At 39.8% G+C, this 18,964-nt stretch overlaps 1 protein-coding gene across 2 annotated transcripts; it reads right to left on the bottom strand.

Annotated features, from left to right (window-relative positions):
- Window positions 1–929: 929 nt before the first annotated feature.
- si:dkey-30c15.10 (uncharacterized protein LOC559353 homolog) lies at window positions 930–17,724 on the bottom strand. 2 transcript variants are annotated; one of them, XM_034878554.1, is made up of 26 exons: window positions 17,555–17,724; window positions 16,768–16,862; window positions 15,969–16,137; window positions 15,162–15,254; window positions 13,886–14,070; window positions 13,467–13,559; window positions 12,901–12,990; window positions 12,106–12,193; window positions 10,849–11,612; window positions 10,386–10,506; window positions 9,582–9,916; window positions 9,390–9,484; window positions 9,076–9,205; window positions 7,857–7,992; window positions 7,164–7,346; window positions 6,450–6,576; window positions 6,047–6,095; window positions 5,689–5,742; window positions 5,574–5,606; window positions 5,464–5,485; window positions 5,129–5,238; window positions 4,483–4,536; window positions 3,837–3,923; window positions 3,085–3,192; window positions 2,849–2,994; window positions 930–2,202 (listed from the first exon to the last, which is right to left on the bottom strand). In XM_034878554.1, the coding sequence occupies exons 3-26, from the start codon at window positions 16,129–16,131 to the stop codon at window positions 2,043–2,045; spliced, it is 3,426 nt and encodes a 1,141-aa protein (XP_034734445.1). In that variant the 5' UTR covers window positions 16,132–16,137; window positions 16,768–16,862; window positions 17,555–17,724; the 3' UTR covers window positions 930–2,042. The 2 variants fall into 2 exon arrangements, with proteins under 2 accessions (XP_034734445.1, XP_034734446.1); XM_034878555.1 differs by lacking the exon at window positions 4,483–4,536 and having other exon boundaries at window positions 930–2,208.
- Window positions 17,725–18,964: the final 1,240 nt, after the last annotated feature.

The raw sequence follows: 18,964 nt of genomic DNA, 5'->3' as shown, positions 1-18,964 counted from the left end.
GTCCTGCAGGATGAAACCAGAGTGGAAGTTGAAGTCTAGCATCCAGACAATTGACACTAACTTAACTTTTTTTTTTTTCTTCTTTTTTACAATGTCCATTCAACACTTGATGCAGAGCACACTGTGTTGCCAGCTGCTGGTCAAATAGATATGAAATGTAACTGTGATTTTGTAGGTCTCCAGACGATGGTTACCTGCTGAGCTCTCGCACCATCATAAGATCAACATTTTCAAATCTAATCACCCAAAAACTGGACAAATGAAAATTTCTACAATTTGATTAGGGTTTTAATAAAAAAAGATATGCATAATTAATTGGGCAACATGTACCATGTGCAATAAACATACACATAGACCTACATAGATTATTGCCATATAATCACCCAAACCCAGCATACTGTACGACCACCCAGGGTATACTAATTCTTTTAACAGCTGATGTTAACACAGCTGTGTGTCTTGCCCCCACACCAGTTGTTGTTATCACCTTGGTCTGCAACACCCAGCAACGCCTCCACCCATAGGAGCTATGGGCCGTACAGGAAGTCTAATTCTAGACCACTTCCTGTATGACATTCCTGACCTGAGCTGCCTTCCTGCCTGAGACTCTCCCAGGCTCCGTATTTATAGCAGGTCTAGGGTTTCACCAGCCACACTTACATTCCTTTATATGTGCATATAACTGCCTATACAGGAGAAGAGTGTGGTGATGGATGGAAAGTATTTAAACCAATTCAATCTATTAGTCTGGGACATTTATTCAAAATCTGTGCACTGATTTCAAGTTAAAGGTTTCTATCAATTAAAAGTATCAACGGGACATTATCTAATGTTAGTGAGTCATAAATTAGACTAACTAGCCTGTGTACCAACACTTTGATACAAACCCCTGGCTGATTGGTCCATAATAAGTCCAAAAATGTAAACTGTTATTGTAGCCATTTCAAATCAATTTATTTAATTGGTACCTTTGATTAAGTGCATAGAATGAGAGTTCACATGAATAACATTTATAACAAAATTACAGACTAATAGGTGGAAATACATGGAAAAGAACAGGACATCAGACAGAACAGACTACATTCACTGTAGCAGCATCACTACAGTCCCCTCTCTTCCCTCACCAGTTCTCTCATCCACTGAATTACACGTATTATAGTTGTTTTTTTACATATATGTTAATGTTTTTTATGTGCAGTACCCCAAATTATGTAGTTAGGAATATAAGTTAACGCTGCAAGCCACTGGGTAGGAAGTAAAACTCCAGATATTTGGACATAACATTCAAATATCTTTTGGTTCAGTGGAACACAAATCCTGCTTCCACCAGAAATAGATTGTCGGGCCAGATGATCAAAAATCTATTTAACCCGACAGAATCAGATAGCGTGTCTGTACGAGTATGAAAGGCTACCATTCCAACACTAGCTAGCATTCCTTCTATAGTTTAATCATTTGTAGGGTTTCCTTCCATTTCAAATACATTCTTATTGTAGATTAGCTGAGTAGAGTCTTCAACATTTATTAGTGTCTATATAATCTATTTAAATGTTTATCCTTCCAGTTTAATTCTAAATACTTGAGTAAACAATCTCAAAAACATATAAACTACAAGGTTCACCTTAGCTAAGGAAAGTGACCAAATATTGCCAACAAAAGGCTAAAGCAGCCGATTGCCACAGAAAAACGTAAATTAAAACCTTTTTCCACAAAATCAAAAAATAAAAGAAAAAAAATGAAAACCAACAGTAATGATTGGATTCTGTTTAAAAGAAGTAAACAATATTATGAAAATCAAAAAGATGTCTCCCAAAAAGAATATTCTATGTGAGAAGTATAACTTTTTTTCGCCTAATTGACTGTAAATCCGAGCCGATAAAGAAGACGCTGATCTCCTGCAGCAACTGAAACTAAGAACCTAAACCCTGATGTCAGGTCATCTACCTGCAACATGAAAGCTGCTCATACAGTGACTGCATGGATCCTAAGCAACAGACTATCTGAGATCAAATCTGAGTAGATATGTTGGCTTAGTGATGTAGTTACAGTATGCTCTCCCTCAGGCTCGCACTGATGGACGTGTTTGACTGCTGACTCTCTGTTTTGGTTGCTGATGTTCGGTTCCATGTGTGAAAGTCCAAAAGAGCTTGACTGAGTTTTTCCATCCAGTCCAATCCCTCCAGTTTGGTGTCAGCTGAAAACCAACACCTGATGAAGAAGAAGAACATCCATCAGCCTTGTAAGAACTGTTAGAGAAGCCAGACTTGTCTGTTATAGACGCATGAGTATTAAAGTGCCCTACTGTGGTAAACTTACAGTAAAATAGAGGACTAGACAACTAATGATGCTTTCTGTACTTTTTCCTCCCAATTAAGACCCCACCCAGTGGCACACAATTATAAATATGATAGATAAGAGTGTAGAGGGTGTTAATTCATTTCTAGACACAGCCCAATCACTGATGTCACAGAAGGCGTTTTCCATCAACTGTCAAAAGTAAAACACCCTTTATGACATCATTAGTTGGCTGCAGCCAGAAAAGCAACATGCTTCGTGCTTACTGTAAACAGAACTGCCGACCACATTTAAACAGGTTTTCATTATAAATAAGTCTTACTCTATATTGGCCAAGATTTGCAATTTCAAACAATCTGTTCCTTAACAAAATAGGAGGTCTGGATTTCAGAGGGAAAGTAAGTTGATTATTATCCATGAACACAAAAAACATAAAATAAAGAATCCTGAGACCTGCTTTGAGGCTCTCATAAAACTAAAATAAGTTTAGTGTATTACACTTCCCTCCCACAGATCTCATTTTTAATAGCGTTACTCTTTTATTTAACCTTACCTGGCCAAGGCGTCCTGGCTCGAGTCCTGCTGCTGTTCAATGTTGCTCACCAGCTCAAAGGTGAAAGGTCGAGCACATGAGTCCCTCTTCACAGGCCTCACACACTGAAAGGGGGAGCTGGACAGAGAAATGCTCCCCTCTGCTTCCTGGGAGGTTAAAACATAAGACAGAATTAAAGTTATAAAAAAGTAACCTAGTGACTTAGTCTGAAAGTCAGTCTTTTAGTCTATCCATACCTTAGTTTCTTTGTCATTGGGGTGGTTCCAGTAGTACATTTGGCATCCAACCAGAACAAAATATCTGCGATGCCACACACCGTATCCACTGATCATCTCAAACATCGTCTGGAAACAGATCCATTAGAAACAGGGAATTTAATGCAAGTAAAACCAGCAAAAATGCAGTTTGAAACATTTGCTTAAATACATGTATGGGAAAAGGTTTAGAGCTGCAAAGATTAATCAATTAGTTGTCAATTGTTAAATTAATCGCCAACTATTCTGATAATTGATTTGAGTCATTTAATGAAAATAAAAAGGTAAAAAATCTCTGAATACAGTGTCTCCAATGTTAATATGTTCTAGTTTCTTCACTCCTCTGGAAACGTAAATCAAGTTCCTTTGCATTTTGGACAAAACAAGACATTTGAGGACATCTTGGGCTACAGGAAACATTGATCAACACTTTTTAACATCTTTTTGTTATTGTATTAATTAAGCCTAAAAACGTCTGTCCTATCGGTTTTGATTAGTAAAAGACTGTTGTGAAGCTGAATCTTGGCAAAACTAAGCTGCTCTTCGTTTCAAGAAAGGCATCTCCTGTCTGTGACCTCTTCAACTCTTCTGATCATTCTGTAGTGTCCCTGTTTGCCACTTCTTGAAGTTATACCCACATTTGAGTGCACTTATTGTAAATTGCTTTGGGTAAATGCATCAAATAAACAAATCCAGGGCGCTGTTTTGAACATAAGCAACATCACATTACTGACCAGGAAGCCTTGGTGCTGTACATTAGAGTGGCCTTCGCTGTCCAGTCGCAGGTAGATGTTGCCCTCTAGAGGTGAGAGAAACGGCACCTGTAGTTCAGAGAGGCAGGGGACACGCAGTTAAACTGGTTATGATGTGCAAAAAGATGTGGAGAAGGAAGAAATAGAAAAGCAGGTGAGAAGCAACAAGCAGAAAACCGTTTTAAGAATTTTATTCCAACATGCTCTTGTTGGCTACTTGAAATCAAACAACTTTTACAAGATTTCATTTAGGCCTGTTAGATATACTGTACAGTGTCATTATGAATAAGTTACACCACGATGCATATTGTATTTTGAACTGATTCTTCTTGTACAACAGGAAAATGACTGTAAACTACTGATATTTATGAAATTTATTAAAAAGTGTAGTTTCAATGCTGCCATTTCCCTCTAGGACCTCATGTAATCCAAAAGGAAATGATGCAGAGAAACAATTTACTGAGTTTTGAGATTAGATTGAAAAACTAGATTAGGGTTGTAATGCAAATACTATCAAGACTGAGGTGGTGGTTAATTTGTAGGAATAAAGTCTTGATTCAGAGACTAGGTTAGTTTTTGCAGAGGGAACCGGTCAGAGGCAAAGGGCAGTGTCATGGATGTGTGAAACCTTTTCCTGAAATTCATCCCCCAGCAGTCTCCTGATTTTGCCTTCAAGTTTCATCTGAGTGGAGGAAGCAAAACAGAGAGAGGGGGAGGGAGGCAGACAGAAAGTTACATCACCAGTGAGACCACCCATGTGTAGAAACCTCTAACAGAATAATGAAAGCACCAAAGGGGTGTGAAGTGGTGCCCGTATCACTGAGCTTCTTTTCTGGTCAGTCAGTGCTGGAGGTAAAAAATGAAATGCACAGAGAGGTGCAAACCCTGGTGACCGTGGATGTGTTACATCTGCCATGCTTTTCCTTTTTGAATGCCATCATTCAATTATCAATTACCCTAAAATGTATATGTCTGTACTTACAGAAGAATCCAAACTGTTTTAAAGTCAATTTTTTTACTTGCTAAACTGACAAAGATATCCAAGTTGACATGGCTGGGACTCATTTTGGATCACTGAAAGTTTGCAGTAGTTTCTATTGGTTTTAAACTATTACAATTACTCAACAATCCTTAACAAAACTGCAATAAAAGGTACATATTTCAGCAGCAGACAATCGTCTGGGCCAGAGTAAGACAGCCGTGTATCAAGATGGCAAAAACAGTGAACACATCCCTTCTCAACAATTAATTCTCAGATATCCAGAGGGACATACCTTATCCAGAGGGAACTTGCTGTGTCCCAGTGAGGCTAAGGAGATCTTATGAGAGCCCACCAGACAAAAGTTGCTGGAGCGACGAGTGTTGAGAGCAGGAAGAGCACCAGCTGAAGGACAAAGAAGCGCAGAATAAAAACTCATAAAAATTCAGTCAGCAATATGCATGACTGTTAAGTAAGTTTATTTGGTAAAATAGAACTGCCTCAAAAAAAGGTTTTCTAAAGATTTACTAGCATTCAGTCCCGAGTGAGTTTAGAGATAAGTTAAACAGGAAAAATAATTCAGCCTCCTTGTACTCTAACAAATACGGACCAACAAAAAACTCAACTTACATGTTAGACTGTTACTGGCTCTCTGTTGAAAAGAAAAGCTTTAGGTGAGGTGAAAAACACCAACACACACACTTTAATAAATGTGTATTAAAAAAAAACTGGATACTCACTGAGATAGTGTTCAGAAGCTTTCTTGGCGTGACCTGAGTAAATAAAGACCACATAAATGAATGAGACTGTCATTGATGAATAAACACCTGCTAATTATTTTGCCAACCTACTTACCCGTGACTTGGTGGTGGTCCGGTCTACGCTGCAGTTAGTAGCTGAAGTGTGGGACTAGATGGCACAAACATACACACATTGAAATGCACAAATGACATCAGCTCTAGCAGTGCGCTGCAATGCTCATTGAACTCACACATTTCTGTCACAACATGCCAGCTAACATCACAAGAAGCTAACTACCATGCTGCCAATCCTGGCATACCCCTATGCATCAGTGTTATAGAACGTAGAAGTTACAACGGAGAAAAAAAATCTTCTGGAACTCCAAACCCTTTTTATAATGTTATTCCAATTAGTATTTAAATGAATAGGTTATTAAGAACTGTACGTCAAAATGTCAAATGTTTTGTCTCACCAGACTGTAGACTTCCACATCAATCTCAAAGTGTGAGCGGATATCCTTCCTGAAATATCAAGGTGACAAAACTATAATATATGCAATAATCTATACATTCCCACTGGAATGATCAGATTGACACAGTCATAAGTATCTTCAAACCCACAGGGCAAGTGAGCAAAATGTACTTTAGAACCTGCACATAAAACTAACGGAAAAAGAGTGTCCTACAGTTACCTGGATGTAACCATTTATTAATCTTTTAACAAAATATATACAAAGAAACCCAACGGTTTTGCAGAGTGATGTCAATAGGTTTTATTACAAAAAAATCTCATGTCAATTCAGAAAAAGAAAACAAGATGTAAATTCAGCAAATTTGTACCAGGAGCGGGGGATTAGATTTATCAAACCAGCTTACAGAGTGACAGAAGTAGGGAAGGAGATGGTGTCTCCATTCTGAGCATCAGCAGCCGTGGCCAGTGGGGTGGCCACAATGTTGCAGGGCCCGTAGCGGATCAGGACGAAAAAGTAGTGACTCGGCCGACCTAAAAATAAAAAAAAATAAAAAAATAAAAAAAGAAGAGAACTAAATCCTTTTAAAGTCCTTTTAATGTCAACCACTGCAATTATGTTAAGCCCTGAATTTCAAAATAGGTATTAATTGACACCAATTGCCGGTTGGGGTTTGTAATGGGGCTAAATCTATACTATACGCTTAAGTCTTGCTTCCACACTACTTTGTTGATTCAGAACCTCTAAAACTGAGAAATTTGGTTTTGGTTTGAAAACTCCGGGGTTGCTTTGAAGTCTGGTCACGCAAACTATGCACGTCAGTTAGTTTTATCGGTTAGGTATGCTTACATACCTTTCTGTAACAGTTCCGTCGCGTTGTCAGTCCAAGCAGATAAATCCAATATATTTTCTCTTTTATATATCAAATACAGGAAGAGGACAGGGTATCTCTACATAGTAACTACCACACACTTCAAGTGGGTCATGTATAACCTTTGTATGAGTCTTTCTATTGTTGTTTTTTTTAGAGATATGTTGCTCAGTTTGCCTTTATTGCAAGTTAAAAAACGTAAACAAAAATTAATTAAAAAGTAGTTGCAACGTTCCCTTAATGTGCTACCTGTGCGGCTGTGTGAGGAGCACACAAATTCCACCTTAAGAGGCAGCTGAATGTTTGTGATGGCGACAGTCCCTCTGCAGGCCTGCTGGGAAACAGCCTCCCTGTCCTCTTCTGCTGCATCTTCTGAGTTCCTCTCCTCCCTCAGTCTGGCCACCTCGGCCAGAAGGGCAGAGCGTTTCTCACCTAAAACAGACAATACAGCACAAAATAATAAGCAGAAAGAAAAAGGAAACAGAAATGGCACATCTAAGGAAAGCTTATTGTGGGACTAGCTCTAGTGGCTGTAATTCTTTACCAAGGCTGAATTTCAGAAATAGACTTCAGATACAGTATTGGGGGACCACTAAGGTCTATATAAAAGAGACTTCAGATACAGTATAGGGGGGCCACTAAGGTCTATATAAAAGAGACTTCAGATACAGTATTAGGGGACCAGTAAGGTCTGTATAAAAGAGACTTCAGATACAGTATAAGGGGACCACTAAGGTCTATATAAAAGAGACTTCAGATACAGTATAAGGGGACCACTAAGGTCTATATAAAAGAGACTTCAGATACAGTATAGGGGGGCCACTAAGGTCTATATAAAAGAGACCTCAGATACAGTTTTAGGGGACCAAAAAGGCCTACATAAGAGCATCCAAAAAGCAGCATGTCATAGGAACTATAAACCAAAAATCTTGTTGTACATACTGGAGACCAACAGCAGTTTCTCAGCTTCAGCCTCCTCCAGTGAGCCACGTCCATGCTCCTCATCAGTACAGCAGCTCAGAGCCTGCAGGGTTTGGCTGATCACAGACTGCAGCTTCCCTGCTTCTTCATTCAGAGCCTGGACAAAACACAGGGCAATACGCAAGGTTGTGGCTGCAGTTTACATTTAAAATTGACTGGATTAATAGCATGTAGTCTTGTATTGCCAGACCTTCCTCCACAGTGCTGCAAAAGGAAGGTCTAGCTAGTCCACACAGCATTCCGGGGGTGGGACAAAAATGGGCTCCGGTTTATCTGCATTTCTTTAAAACAATTACAATCGTCTTGGGCATCGCTAAGCACTGGTTACAATGGCCCAATCCCAAAGTGAGCCCTGAGGACTAAGGACTACAGACTTATCTGATGTCAGGAGCTAAGTGAGTGAGTGGGTGAAGCCACATGGGCTCACATTAGGTATAAATGGGATTTGGGACAGCACTTTACAAGATCACATTTTACCATGGCGACATTTCATATTAAAGATGTCTCCGACACTTGCCGGTTTGGGTATAAGTTGCTTGCTTTTCACACAGCCAAGGCCCAGGAGACGGCAGCCTGATTCCAAATTTTTCAAACTCTTCCGTCCCGCTCTGTGGTCCTGCTGTTGTTTACCTTGTAATTTCCGGATTTCCCTATGGTCTCTGCAGTAAACGCCACAACGCTTTGGTGACGTTTGCATTGACGCAGACTTAAGGAAAGGGCGTTAGTCCAGACTTTGGGATTGGGCCATTGACGGTGCCTCGGTAAAATAGCCTTGGGATGAACTTGTTTTGGTGGAACATGTGTATGTTCAAAGGTTGTTTTAGTCGTGGAAGGAAAAAACTCACATTTGACAGATAGTCTAGCTAGCTGTCTGGATTTACCCAGCAGAGATCTGAGGACTAGGTAACCTTAGTCGTCAGAAATCCACCAGAGGTTAGAACGCCGACACAGAGAAAGAGGAAGGGGATGGACATAAGGCCAAAAATTAAGGACATCGGTCACCTGAATAATCTCTGAAGTGAAACGTTGTCAACCTAGACTACATATCATGTAATAAAAGTACATGTAAAACAAAGTTAGATCTCATCCTGAATACTGATTGACCTTCTATGAAATTAATAGATTAATAACAGTGAATAGGTTGGTTTTATTGTAAACAGTGCTACACACACACACACACCGTGATTTTCTTCTTGGTGTTAACAAAGGGTTGAGGTTGGGACTTCTCTGGAGCTTGTCTCTGAACCCCAGGAGTGACACTCTGAATGGTGGGCAGCTTTTTTTGTCTTTGTGTACGGTAGGCATCGATACTGTAAATCACAGAACAAACCAAAAATCCCATTACAGATATGTAAGAGTACCAACACAGTCAAATTAAGGATGTTAACAACATAAACACAAATTGAGGAAGTGTTGATGATTGAGACAATGATGATTCAAGACCGAATTTCAACTTTGTTTATTCCTAACACAATTTGTCTAGGATGTTATCACCTGTATAGAGGAGCAGATTCAGCAAGAGGGGTGGTAGTCTCTTCTGGAGGCAAGACCAGAGAGGGAGGATTGGACTCCTGGCTCGCTGCCAATCGCTGTTGGTGAAATACGGACGATTAGATTTTTTCACAGGTTGTAAATTTATCTAAAAGGAGCTCCTTTATAGACAACTCAGTTATAAATGTGACTTACCAGAGGGGTGACCACAGCCTCTACAGACCTGCTGAGAGGAGAGAGGATGCCGCTGCTAGGAAAAGTCAGCAGCTCATCACTGTTGCTTTCAAGCTTCTTGCTCTCATCACACTCTGCCGCTTTAGACTTCCTGTCTTCTTCACTTTTCTCCTTCTCGGACTCAGTGTCCATCTTATCTTTGTCTCCAGAGAAAACGCCAATGCCACTGTCGTGGTCCTCAGTGTCTTCATTAACCCTCTTCTCCTCCATCCTTCCAGCATAGTCCAGCACCTCCTCGAACATCTGGTCGATCATTTCAGCGGTGTTGGTCTCATCATGAGAGCTCAGCTCAGCATCTGTCGAAAAAGACATTCACTAACAGATAAAACACTTTCTAAAGCAAATTGGTAGATGGCTGCTGAGGTCCCCGACAAACATGTTCCAGGTTCATGCCCAGACCCGTTTAGTGCATGGGTGTAATATCAATCTTGCTTATGGCCCCATATTGGTCTATCCACTTGTACTTCCCAACACACTTAAGATGAACAAATATAGATTATACACATTATTTCTGTTTATGTTCAATTAAAAGTGAAATACCCATACAAACTTCTACAAACACCATGTGTGCATATTTGGTTGTGTGCAGTGTGAAGAAGCATGTTCAAACCTTTAGCCACCCTGTGATTTAGCAAACATGCTGCTCTTAATAGGAACACAGTATATGCAGTTTACCAGTGATTTTTGTCCTAACAACAAACTATTTCACCCACTTAACTTCTCCTAATGTGTCTTCTAGAGCTTAGACCTTCTTACTGATCTCACCTGACATACTTATCTCTGCCCTGGACTCCATGGAGGTACTGGCTTCAGACAGGGTTGAGTCATTGATTAACTCAGGCTCCAGGACAAAAGTGACTTTCTTTGACCTTTCTCCTCCCTCTGTCTTTAGAGTTTTTCCTGTCAGCCCATCTAAAACAGCCTGCTTATCATCTACTGCATCTTGCTCCATTTCCTCTTTCTCCAAAAGGTGATCAGACACCCGGACTTCTGTCAAACTCTGATCTCCAGCATTTCCATCAATGTCTGACGATTCAGCCTCTAACTTAGATTTAGCTAAATCTTTGATATTTCTTTCAAATTCTGTGTACACTGTCTGTGTTTCTTTTAGAGCCAAAGGAACATTTGCAAGAGGAGATGCTTCTGGCTGTTTCACTCTGGTACTTTGACCTCTTCTGTCTGACTTGAGATCCATGTCTTCTTTCGTATTGACTTTCTGGATCTCCTTTGACTGTTGCCTTATATCCTTACTCGTATTTTCTCTTGTGTCTTTCTGGTTTAGTTTCATTGCAGAAAATCCTTCACAGGACTTTGTGTTCAAATTAGATTGGTGTTTCACAGAGGCATCTAAAGAGCTTTCTGACTCATCCTCGTCAGGTCTGGGTTTCTTATCTTCTTGCATTTCAGAGGAGCCAGGAATCTCAGCAGAGGCACTGTCCAATTCACATTCACCATCCTGGATGTCCAACGGTTCACTATGATCTGAAACACTGACTCTAGTCTCCTTTTCCCCTCCTTTTGATAATTCACACTCCCTTTTCTCCTCTTTAACAGACACATTTTCCTCCTGGCACACCTTGTCTTGAGGATATCTCCACGACCTTGACTCCTCATCTGTTGAGGGCTCAATTCCCTCTTCACTGTATATAGAACCGTCAATTTCTTCAAATGAAAACACCTCAAAGTTTTCCTGTTCAACAACTGTTTCCTTCATGTTTGACTCATGATCTGATTCTAGCAAGCTTTGCTCATCTCCAAAAGGTGCTTTGGAGAAAGTCTGATCCTCGCTAAAAGACAACTTCAACACAGTCTGGGTGTGTGGTCGTTGGGTCCCTAGCTGCTCCTCTTCATTTGCAACTGAAGCGTTGTACTCTTTATCCCCTCTGATGGCATCACCTCGATAAGCATTTTGCTCCTTACATTTCATGTGCTGCTGCCCCTCAGAGGTTTTAATCTCTACAGAAGCTTCACTGTCACTGGGGGCCCTTTCACCTGTTGAATAAGTAGTCTTACATCTTAATACTAGGCTATCGAAGTTTCATACATACACTTTTGTGAGAAACAACACAAATTGACAAAAAGATAACAGCAAATGCAAGGACTGAATTATAGAAATGTGTGCCAACTCTTTGTGCTGGCTGCTATTTATGTACTTCCACTAGCAGGAAAACTGTTTAAAAATAGGGGTGATCAAATCACACTTTTTCTATCCTATTAATTGTGGCAGTTAAACCCAGGTTACACATCACTTCTTTTTTAGAGTTGTACGCAAATGTGGATCAGTTGCATAAATGTTTGGGAGGGATATTACTATTTTAACAGTAGGCACTAGGCAGTAGATCAGTTAAGGACATTCCTACATTTATTGCTACAGTCTGACGGCTAACGTCCTGGTGTGCATTGTCCTAATTCTCTAAACTATAATAACAAAATGTGTTGATGAGGACAGTATGAGGGAAAGCCACTTTGCTGTAAAAAGTCTTACCTTTCCCATCTGAAGATTGCTTCTCTCCACATGATGTAGGAGCTTCAATGAAGCTTCCATCTTTCATCTCAACATCACCATCTATCTGCTGGAAGCAACAATATTTGATGTTTATTATCGTAATGTAATCAAAGGGAAGGCAACAAAAACTTAAAGGTCATGTGCCCAAAAACCAGAGAAATTGTGTAAAAATAAAAGAGGGCAGAATCCTATGTCCAAAACAATGTATTTAAGCTCAAAACTTGATTGCAAACCCTGAGTGCCAACAAAAAAAAAAAAAAAACATTTTAACCAGTGAAGTGGATATAAGCAGAATAGTCAAAATACACATTTACAAACACACCTCCAAAGTGACTATCTAATACATAGTTTACCTTGTACATCACAGGGGTGATATCATTTCAATAAAATACATGAAACAAATAGTTAACTTGTGATGTTTATCTTAAATTAGACGTTAAGCTTCTCTACAGTTCATGACGTGTGAAGGGAAAAGATAATCCTTTGTCTGAGTACTCAATTTCCCCAAAACCCCACCAGACCAGACTTAAATATGTGCACTATTTAAAAAGTGAACTTCCTTCCTCTGGAGCCACGTAAATAGGTAACAACTCTGCCAACAAAAGAAGTGTACTTCTGTATACTCTGCATGCTGATTTTTGCCTTGTTCTGTTATCAAATTGAATGCTTCTTACTGCCCATTACAATACTACCCATTCTGGTGGCTCCATGTATTGGTCATATGTCAAAGCACAAAAGTGACCACAAAGAGAAGTTATTTGGTCACAGACTCACATCCCAGGGCTGCATAGGAGGCCAATGAACTCTCCCTCTAGATCTAGGAACCCAGGAGGAGTCAGTTGAGGGGCCAGGAGGGGTCCATCTCTGATAATGTTTACACAAACTGGTGTGTAAGAAAATCCAACAAACTTGGGAAATTGCTCACTAAACAAAACATTACATCCACAAACAAAAAAACAACTTACAATAGGAGCTTTTTTTAATCTGTTACTGTAACATATTGTATGTCAGCCAAAGAGGACATCCTATTTGGAAATATAATAACTATCATATGTCACTTAAAGGGATACTTGGTTGATCCAACTCTTTGTGACCTTTTTTTGTGTTCAGTTGAACGCCACAGAGGGAAGCCAAAGACAGTTCTAAACATTGCAATTGTAAAGCAAAATATCTCTTTGATGGCAATTCAGGAATTAAACTGCCTGGTATTTGAAGAATATAGCCACTTCTCGCATAAAAGAAAATTGAGTGAGTTCTCGTCTATCTATAATTCTGAGCACAATCAACCACATCTACTTCAACATCATGCAAAATATCATGATCCATGATCACAAACCCACCTGAGATAACGAGGGATCCGAGTTGCTCCTTTTCAGCCAGGCATTCTCACTGATTGGATGGATATGCAACTGGCTCATCTCCTGTTCCCGTTCCTGATCAGTGAAACCATGTCACGTGTCAGACATAAACTCTACAGGTACTCCCAAGAATTGAATACAGCACAAGTACAAAGCAATTCACTGATTTGGATCTCCCTATAATTAATGGTAATGCAAATGCTGGTAGCTTTAGTTTAGAAAGATTTTAACATTTAAAGATTCACAGAAAAAAAGTTTTACAAATGATTTATGTTTGTAAATGTATATCACCAGGCTCCTGAGTTTATTTGGCCATCTAAGTAGAAGAACTTGGAGACTTGTGGACTTTTATAATTTACGTACTGCTAATAGGTTTTAGTGAACAAAGTCCCTGAACCAACCTGGCGCATGCGAGAAGCTTGCTTGGAGCTGGGTGCTGGGGTTCCGTGGAGTTTCTGCTGAATGGCACACACAAAGTTGGAGCGGGTCCGTGGCGAGGGGTCGGCAGAGCTCGGTGATGGGGCTGGGCCAGCCTGATAGACTGCCACTTTGAAACGCTCCAGTCGTTGATTAAACTCTCCCTCCCCTGGAGGAAATACAATTACAGCAATTCACTTTCTAACAAATAGAAAAAAAGTCAAATATATATATAATATTGGCAGCAATATCCCAATCAAAATGTGTGTTTAGCTGATAACAAATTTCTATTTTTTTTTTTACTATATAATACAGCAGTATGGTTTGTGTGCTCTAGTTTAGGAAAGCTGTCCATTGGCATATACACAAATTATATTAGGTACATATACTCTGTATATAAAGCAGATCTAACTCCAAGTATGACCCTAAAACTTAAATGAGTTTACCTAAATGTTTGTTAACACATTTTAAAGTTGGCCTAGAGAGAGATTTAAAGCACAGCAGTGGACAAGTGAGTTAAAAAAATAAATGAAGAAAGGAAGTGACGAAAAAAAGCATTGCTGGATTATGAGTGAATTCAGAGCTTTTCAGGGATTTAAGAGGGGTGCACCACCTCTTTTGTTATTGGCTTGGGGTTACACACCCATGTTGGGCCCTAAGGCTGGTTGTGGACATCCTGTATATTTGTAGTCCTTTGGCTCTGACAGCGTATTAGTGCTGGCAGTAGTGTGAGCTGCACATGTGATGGGAGAATGCACTGTGCTTGCAGAGGGCTGTGAATTCCTATTTAATGGGATGCTGGCACTAGTTGTTCTTATTAAGAACTGTACAAGTCTTATAAGCTGACATCAGACCTGCCCCCCCGGCCACTGTCAGGTCATATATGATGTGATATGAATATATGATATGAAGGCCAGAAACTGTTTTAGTCTAATTCTTTAAAGATTTATTGTTGACTTCAATGTGTTTTCACTTGGTCTGTGGAAGACTTAGGTGCGGATATTTAGGAGAGCGTTTTAGGGTTCCCCCACTTTTGTTTTTTCCCCACCATTTTTTAACCATTATCATCACCATATCTATGTCTAGAATGTTTTCACCTTTTCACATTTATTTAGCTAAGACTTATAACGGCAGTGAAAACGCTGTTACTGTTTATTCTGTAAAAGAATAAAAAGAAAACAGGAAGTAACTGTATTCAACAGTGACAAGTCTGATATTCATTCAAGGTTTTGGAATGTGTGCGTTCATTTGCATCCTCACCAAGGCAATGCTTTCTGAAGTCCTTTTCATGGATGGCTGATGGAATGCCAGCTCCAGGGTCCGACAGGCACCGCTGGACCAGAGGAGCTCCCCCTAAAAACGACAAGCACTTGTTACAATCTATAGTATTTGTCTTACACACTGCCAAACCAGCTCTACACAGATTGATCAGCACTTGGACGATAGCTCTTATCTTGCATGCAGATAACACTGCTTGACTATTGACCCTGCCTTGACAAGTCACCATCTTGAGCAGTACAACAAATACTGCAAAAATACACTGCAATACTCTCAAATGTACAAAATGGCACACTTGGTTTCCTGTTTGTTAGGTCCACCTTAGCTAAAACAAAGGCAGCCTAATAAAACAGCCCTGCAAAAATACCCACCTACATACCTTCATAGAGGTTTTGTTGAATCAGTTTTAAAGATGGGTCGTTGCAACTTTTAAAAAGGGTGATAGAATGATTTAGGGTATTTCACATTGTTCCTTAAGGTCTCCTAACAGGGTATGTAACATTTTGAGGAGTGAAAAAAGTACAGACCAGAGTAATATAATGGACAGCCATCAAGTTGACGTCAACTTTTTGCTTTGTTGGGATTCGCCGGTTTTCAGCTGCAGTTTCAAATTGTGAGATTTGCATATGAAAAAGATGACAACGGGACTTTGAGGTTTTGTGTATGACCATTTTACCCTCCGAACTGTCGTCATTCAACTATGAGGAGGTAAACTCGGGTTTGCATTCTATCGCCCCTTTAAGGAAAGTTTGGGGTGTCTAGTTTGTGAAGAGTAAGATGTAGGATTACCCTCTCGTCTCAGGGTGAGTTGGTGGACTCGGGACCGGACTGAAGGAACCATCGGCGTGTCTGGCTTTGTCTCTACCTCAGCTAGGCGTACAAAGGAGCATGGTTTAGGACTCCGATTCTCCTTTACCAGAGGCCTCCAAACGCCGCCGCTTCTGGCCATCATTCACCTCTGAGACACCACATAGAAAGGGCAAAAGTCACAAATGTACATAAGTGCAAATACTGCTGTGAATATAACACAGGTAGTATGCCTATCTTACATTCTTGGTAGTAAAAACAAACCGATGGAGGCCCCCTGGGGTCAGCTAAGAAGAAAAAACTAAACCGTGCACACGGATTCATAATCTTAATAAACGTGAGCAAAGTAGGAAAGATATTCACAGATTCAAACTTCTGGGATTAATTACTTTATAGCGAAATTACATTAAATCACAAATGACGCATATTTCCTAACATAGTGAGGTTAACAATCAGATACAAACTATTTATCAAAACGAGCAGTTCTCCAACCTAGAGAAATAAGATTGGTCTCTAGTAGCAGCCGACGGTGCTAAGCATATCAACTACAACACCAAAATACTGCATCTATTAATTTAAAGATTAAATAAGGTAGTGTCTCCAAACTTATGTTTTAACAGTAGGTGCTGTAGTACAACTAGGAGGAGACAAGTTATAATTAAGGTAAGACTATATGTTGAATAGCTTTCCTATTTTGCTCACGTATAAATGATGATTATGAATCCGTGCTCTCGGTTTAGTTTTTCTTTCTCAGCTGACCCTACGGGGGCTCCGTACAAACCTGACAGTGGGAGGACATTGTCTTCAGAATCTGACAGAGGTGCTCTCTGTCTTTTCAAGTTGACGTTGCCACCGTTTTCCTCGCCAGCTTCCATCCTGGGTTGCAAACAGACACATTACAGATTGGATAGGTATTTTAAGATGTCAGCTTTTCATGAGAATGAACCTTTAGGCAGGACTAATAACGTATACATTATTATTCAGTTTATTTAGCAGTTACTCCTCACTCTAACACCCGCTTACTGAAATTGCCCCCTGAAAGTTATAAAGAAGATAAAAGCATTTCATAGCCGTGCAGGTCATGGGCGTAACGTTGATTGACGTTAGCATTATAAAATCCTTAACCAAGCCATAAAGAATATTGGTTAAAATGTGTAGAAATAGTTCAGATGCGTGACACGGGATAGAGGAAAAACTACTGTTCAATAACAAAAAATGCTTCAGGGTCATACATAAAATGAAACGTGACAACGCCCAGTTGGAATTTTAGCCAATTCTCAAAATGAAACATTCATTGCAAGTTGTGCTAGCTACTCAGCTAACGTTAAACAAAGTTACGGTATCTTGTTAACACTGCCTACACCACAATAACCCTGGGTTTGTTTCATTGTATTAGCTAACGTTACTTTTCTAACTCCGATACCTTTGAGTCCACTCTGGCAAGCTCATTTCAAGCTAGACAGCGTTAGCCTAACAGCTAACTTTAGCAGGAGCAAACGGCCTTACGTTTTCACAAAGTTAGCAGAGCAACGTAACTTACAGGCTGAGCAAGTCATTTGTTGTCTTACCTGAAAAGAAGTCTGTATGAAACTACAGTGTAGAAAATTGGTCAACGTTAACTGACAGATAACAAGAAACAACCTTCTCGCTCTGTCCTCATCTAGCTAGCTAACTTTGAATTTCAGCGGGTCTTCCGACGTCAGCGGTGTCCACACAACTGGAGCACCGTAAGTGCTCTTGAAGAGCGCGGACAAAATAAGTGAGGCCCTTTTACCGTGTTAAAGAGAGTAAACACGCAAAACAAGATCCCACTTAGGGGTGTCAAACGCAGTTTCACTAGGGGCCACACTGGAAAATGAAAATCACATCAAGGGCCAGACATTAATAGTTTTAATGACATGCTGTTATTTAATCAAAAAAGGAAAACAATCTTTGATTGTATTATTGCATCTTCTCACTTACAGTTTGCAGTTTACATAAAGCCCTAAACAAGTCTGCAGAATATTTCCTTAGCTATCATAAAGTTAAGCTAATCGAGTAAAACAATGATTACATCTTTGAAAGCTGGCTACCACAGAGCCGACTCCCAACAACCTGTTTCACAGCCTGAATATGCAAACTCACCGGGTCTGTGGAGATTTTTAAATCTCATTGTGGGCAAATCTGACAAATTCAGTTCTATGTTTGAGAAACAGTTTCCCATTTACTGTGGATCTAAATTGATATGTGGGCCGGATCAAAATTTGTGAGGGGCCTTGAGTTTGACACATGTGCACTACATCCTCAATTAATCTATTCAATCAATGTATTTATTTGTTACACAAAATCATAAAAAATACAATTTCAGCAAAATGTGATCTGTAAGTTCTTTAAATTTAAGCAGCAAAACTACCAACGTGTAAGGTGTGGGGTGTTACAACAGAGGGTCACAATCTATGTCACTAAAAGATGGTATAAAGTGAATGAAGAAGTCTGTTCATTGAATGGTAATTACATTATTTGTGTTATGTGTCAAAACTATAGATCAGAAAAAGTGAATAGGCACTTAAAAATTACGTTTATAGTGCAATAGTCTACTGTTATAACAACTCTACCTTGACATTTAATGGATGGAAGCTGCTTTTGGTCACAAATTCCATTATCATGGAGAAAAACATGCCTGCATAGTTTACAGAATGGATGCCCCTACCCCCTGGGGGTTAGGACCTCTGTAGTGTGACTTCTATTCACACATACAGACTCCTGTTACTGTCTTGGATTACACTGGCAACAGGGAATAGCCCAGCAACTTGTTGTAGAAGTAACTATTTACACCTTTGTGCGTGTAGAGGTAGGTCTACACTTTGATATTTGAATGGGAAATGGCACCTAAGTGACATTTCTTAGAATATGTTTTCTGCATTTTTTAGGCCTTTAATTGACAGGACAGCTGAAGATATGAAAGGGGAGAGGGTGGGGGGGGTGGGGGGGGGGGGGGG

This window comes from Etheostoma cragini, chromosome 8 (genome assembly GCF_013103735.1).
Source record: "Etheostoma cragini isolate CJK2018 chromosome 8, CSU_Ecrag_1.0, whole genome shotgun sequence".
Classification (NCBI taxonomy): Eukaryota; Metazoa; Chordata; class Actinopteri; order Perciformes; family Percidae; genus Etheostoma; species Etheostoma cragini.
Note: the sequence above shows the minus strand (reverse complement) of the source record. Positions and strands in the feature narration are given on the sequence as shown.

Coding starts and splice junctions, on each gene's coding strand:
- si:dkey-30c15.10 (XM_034878554.1), bottom strand. CDS start 16,131: ATGATGGCCAGAAGCGGCGGCGTTTGGAGGCCTCTGGTAAAGGAGAAT. Junction 3,924..4,482: donor GGGATGAATTTCAGGAAAAG/GTTTCACACATC, acceptor TCTGAACTACAG/GTGCCGTTTCTCTCACCTCT. Junction 2,203..2,848: donor AGCCAGGACGCCTTGGCCAG/GTAAGGTTAAAT, acceptor CATCAGGTGTTG/GTTTTCAGCTGACACCAAAC.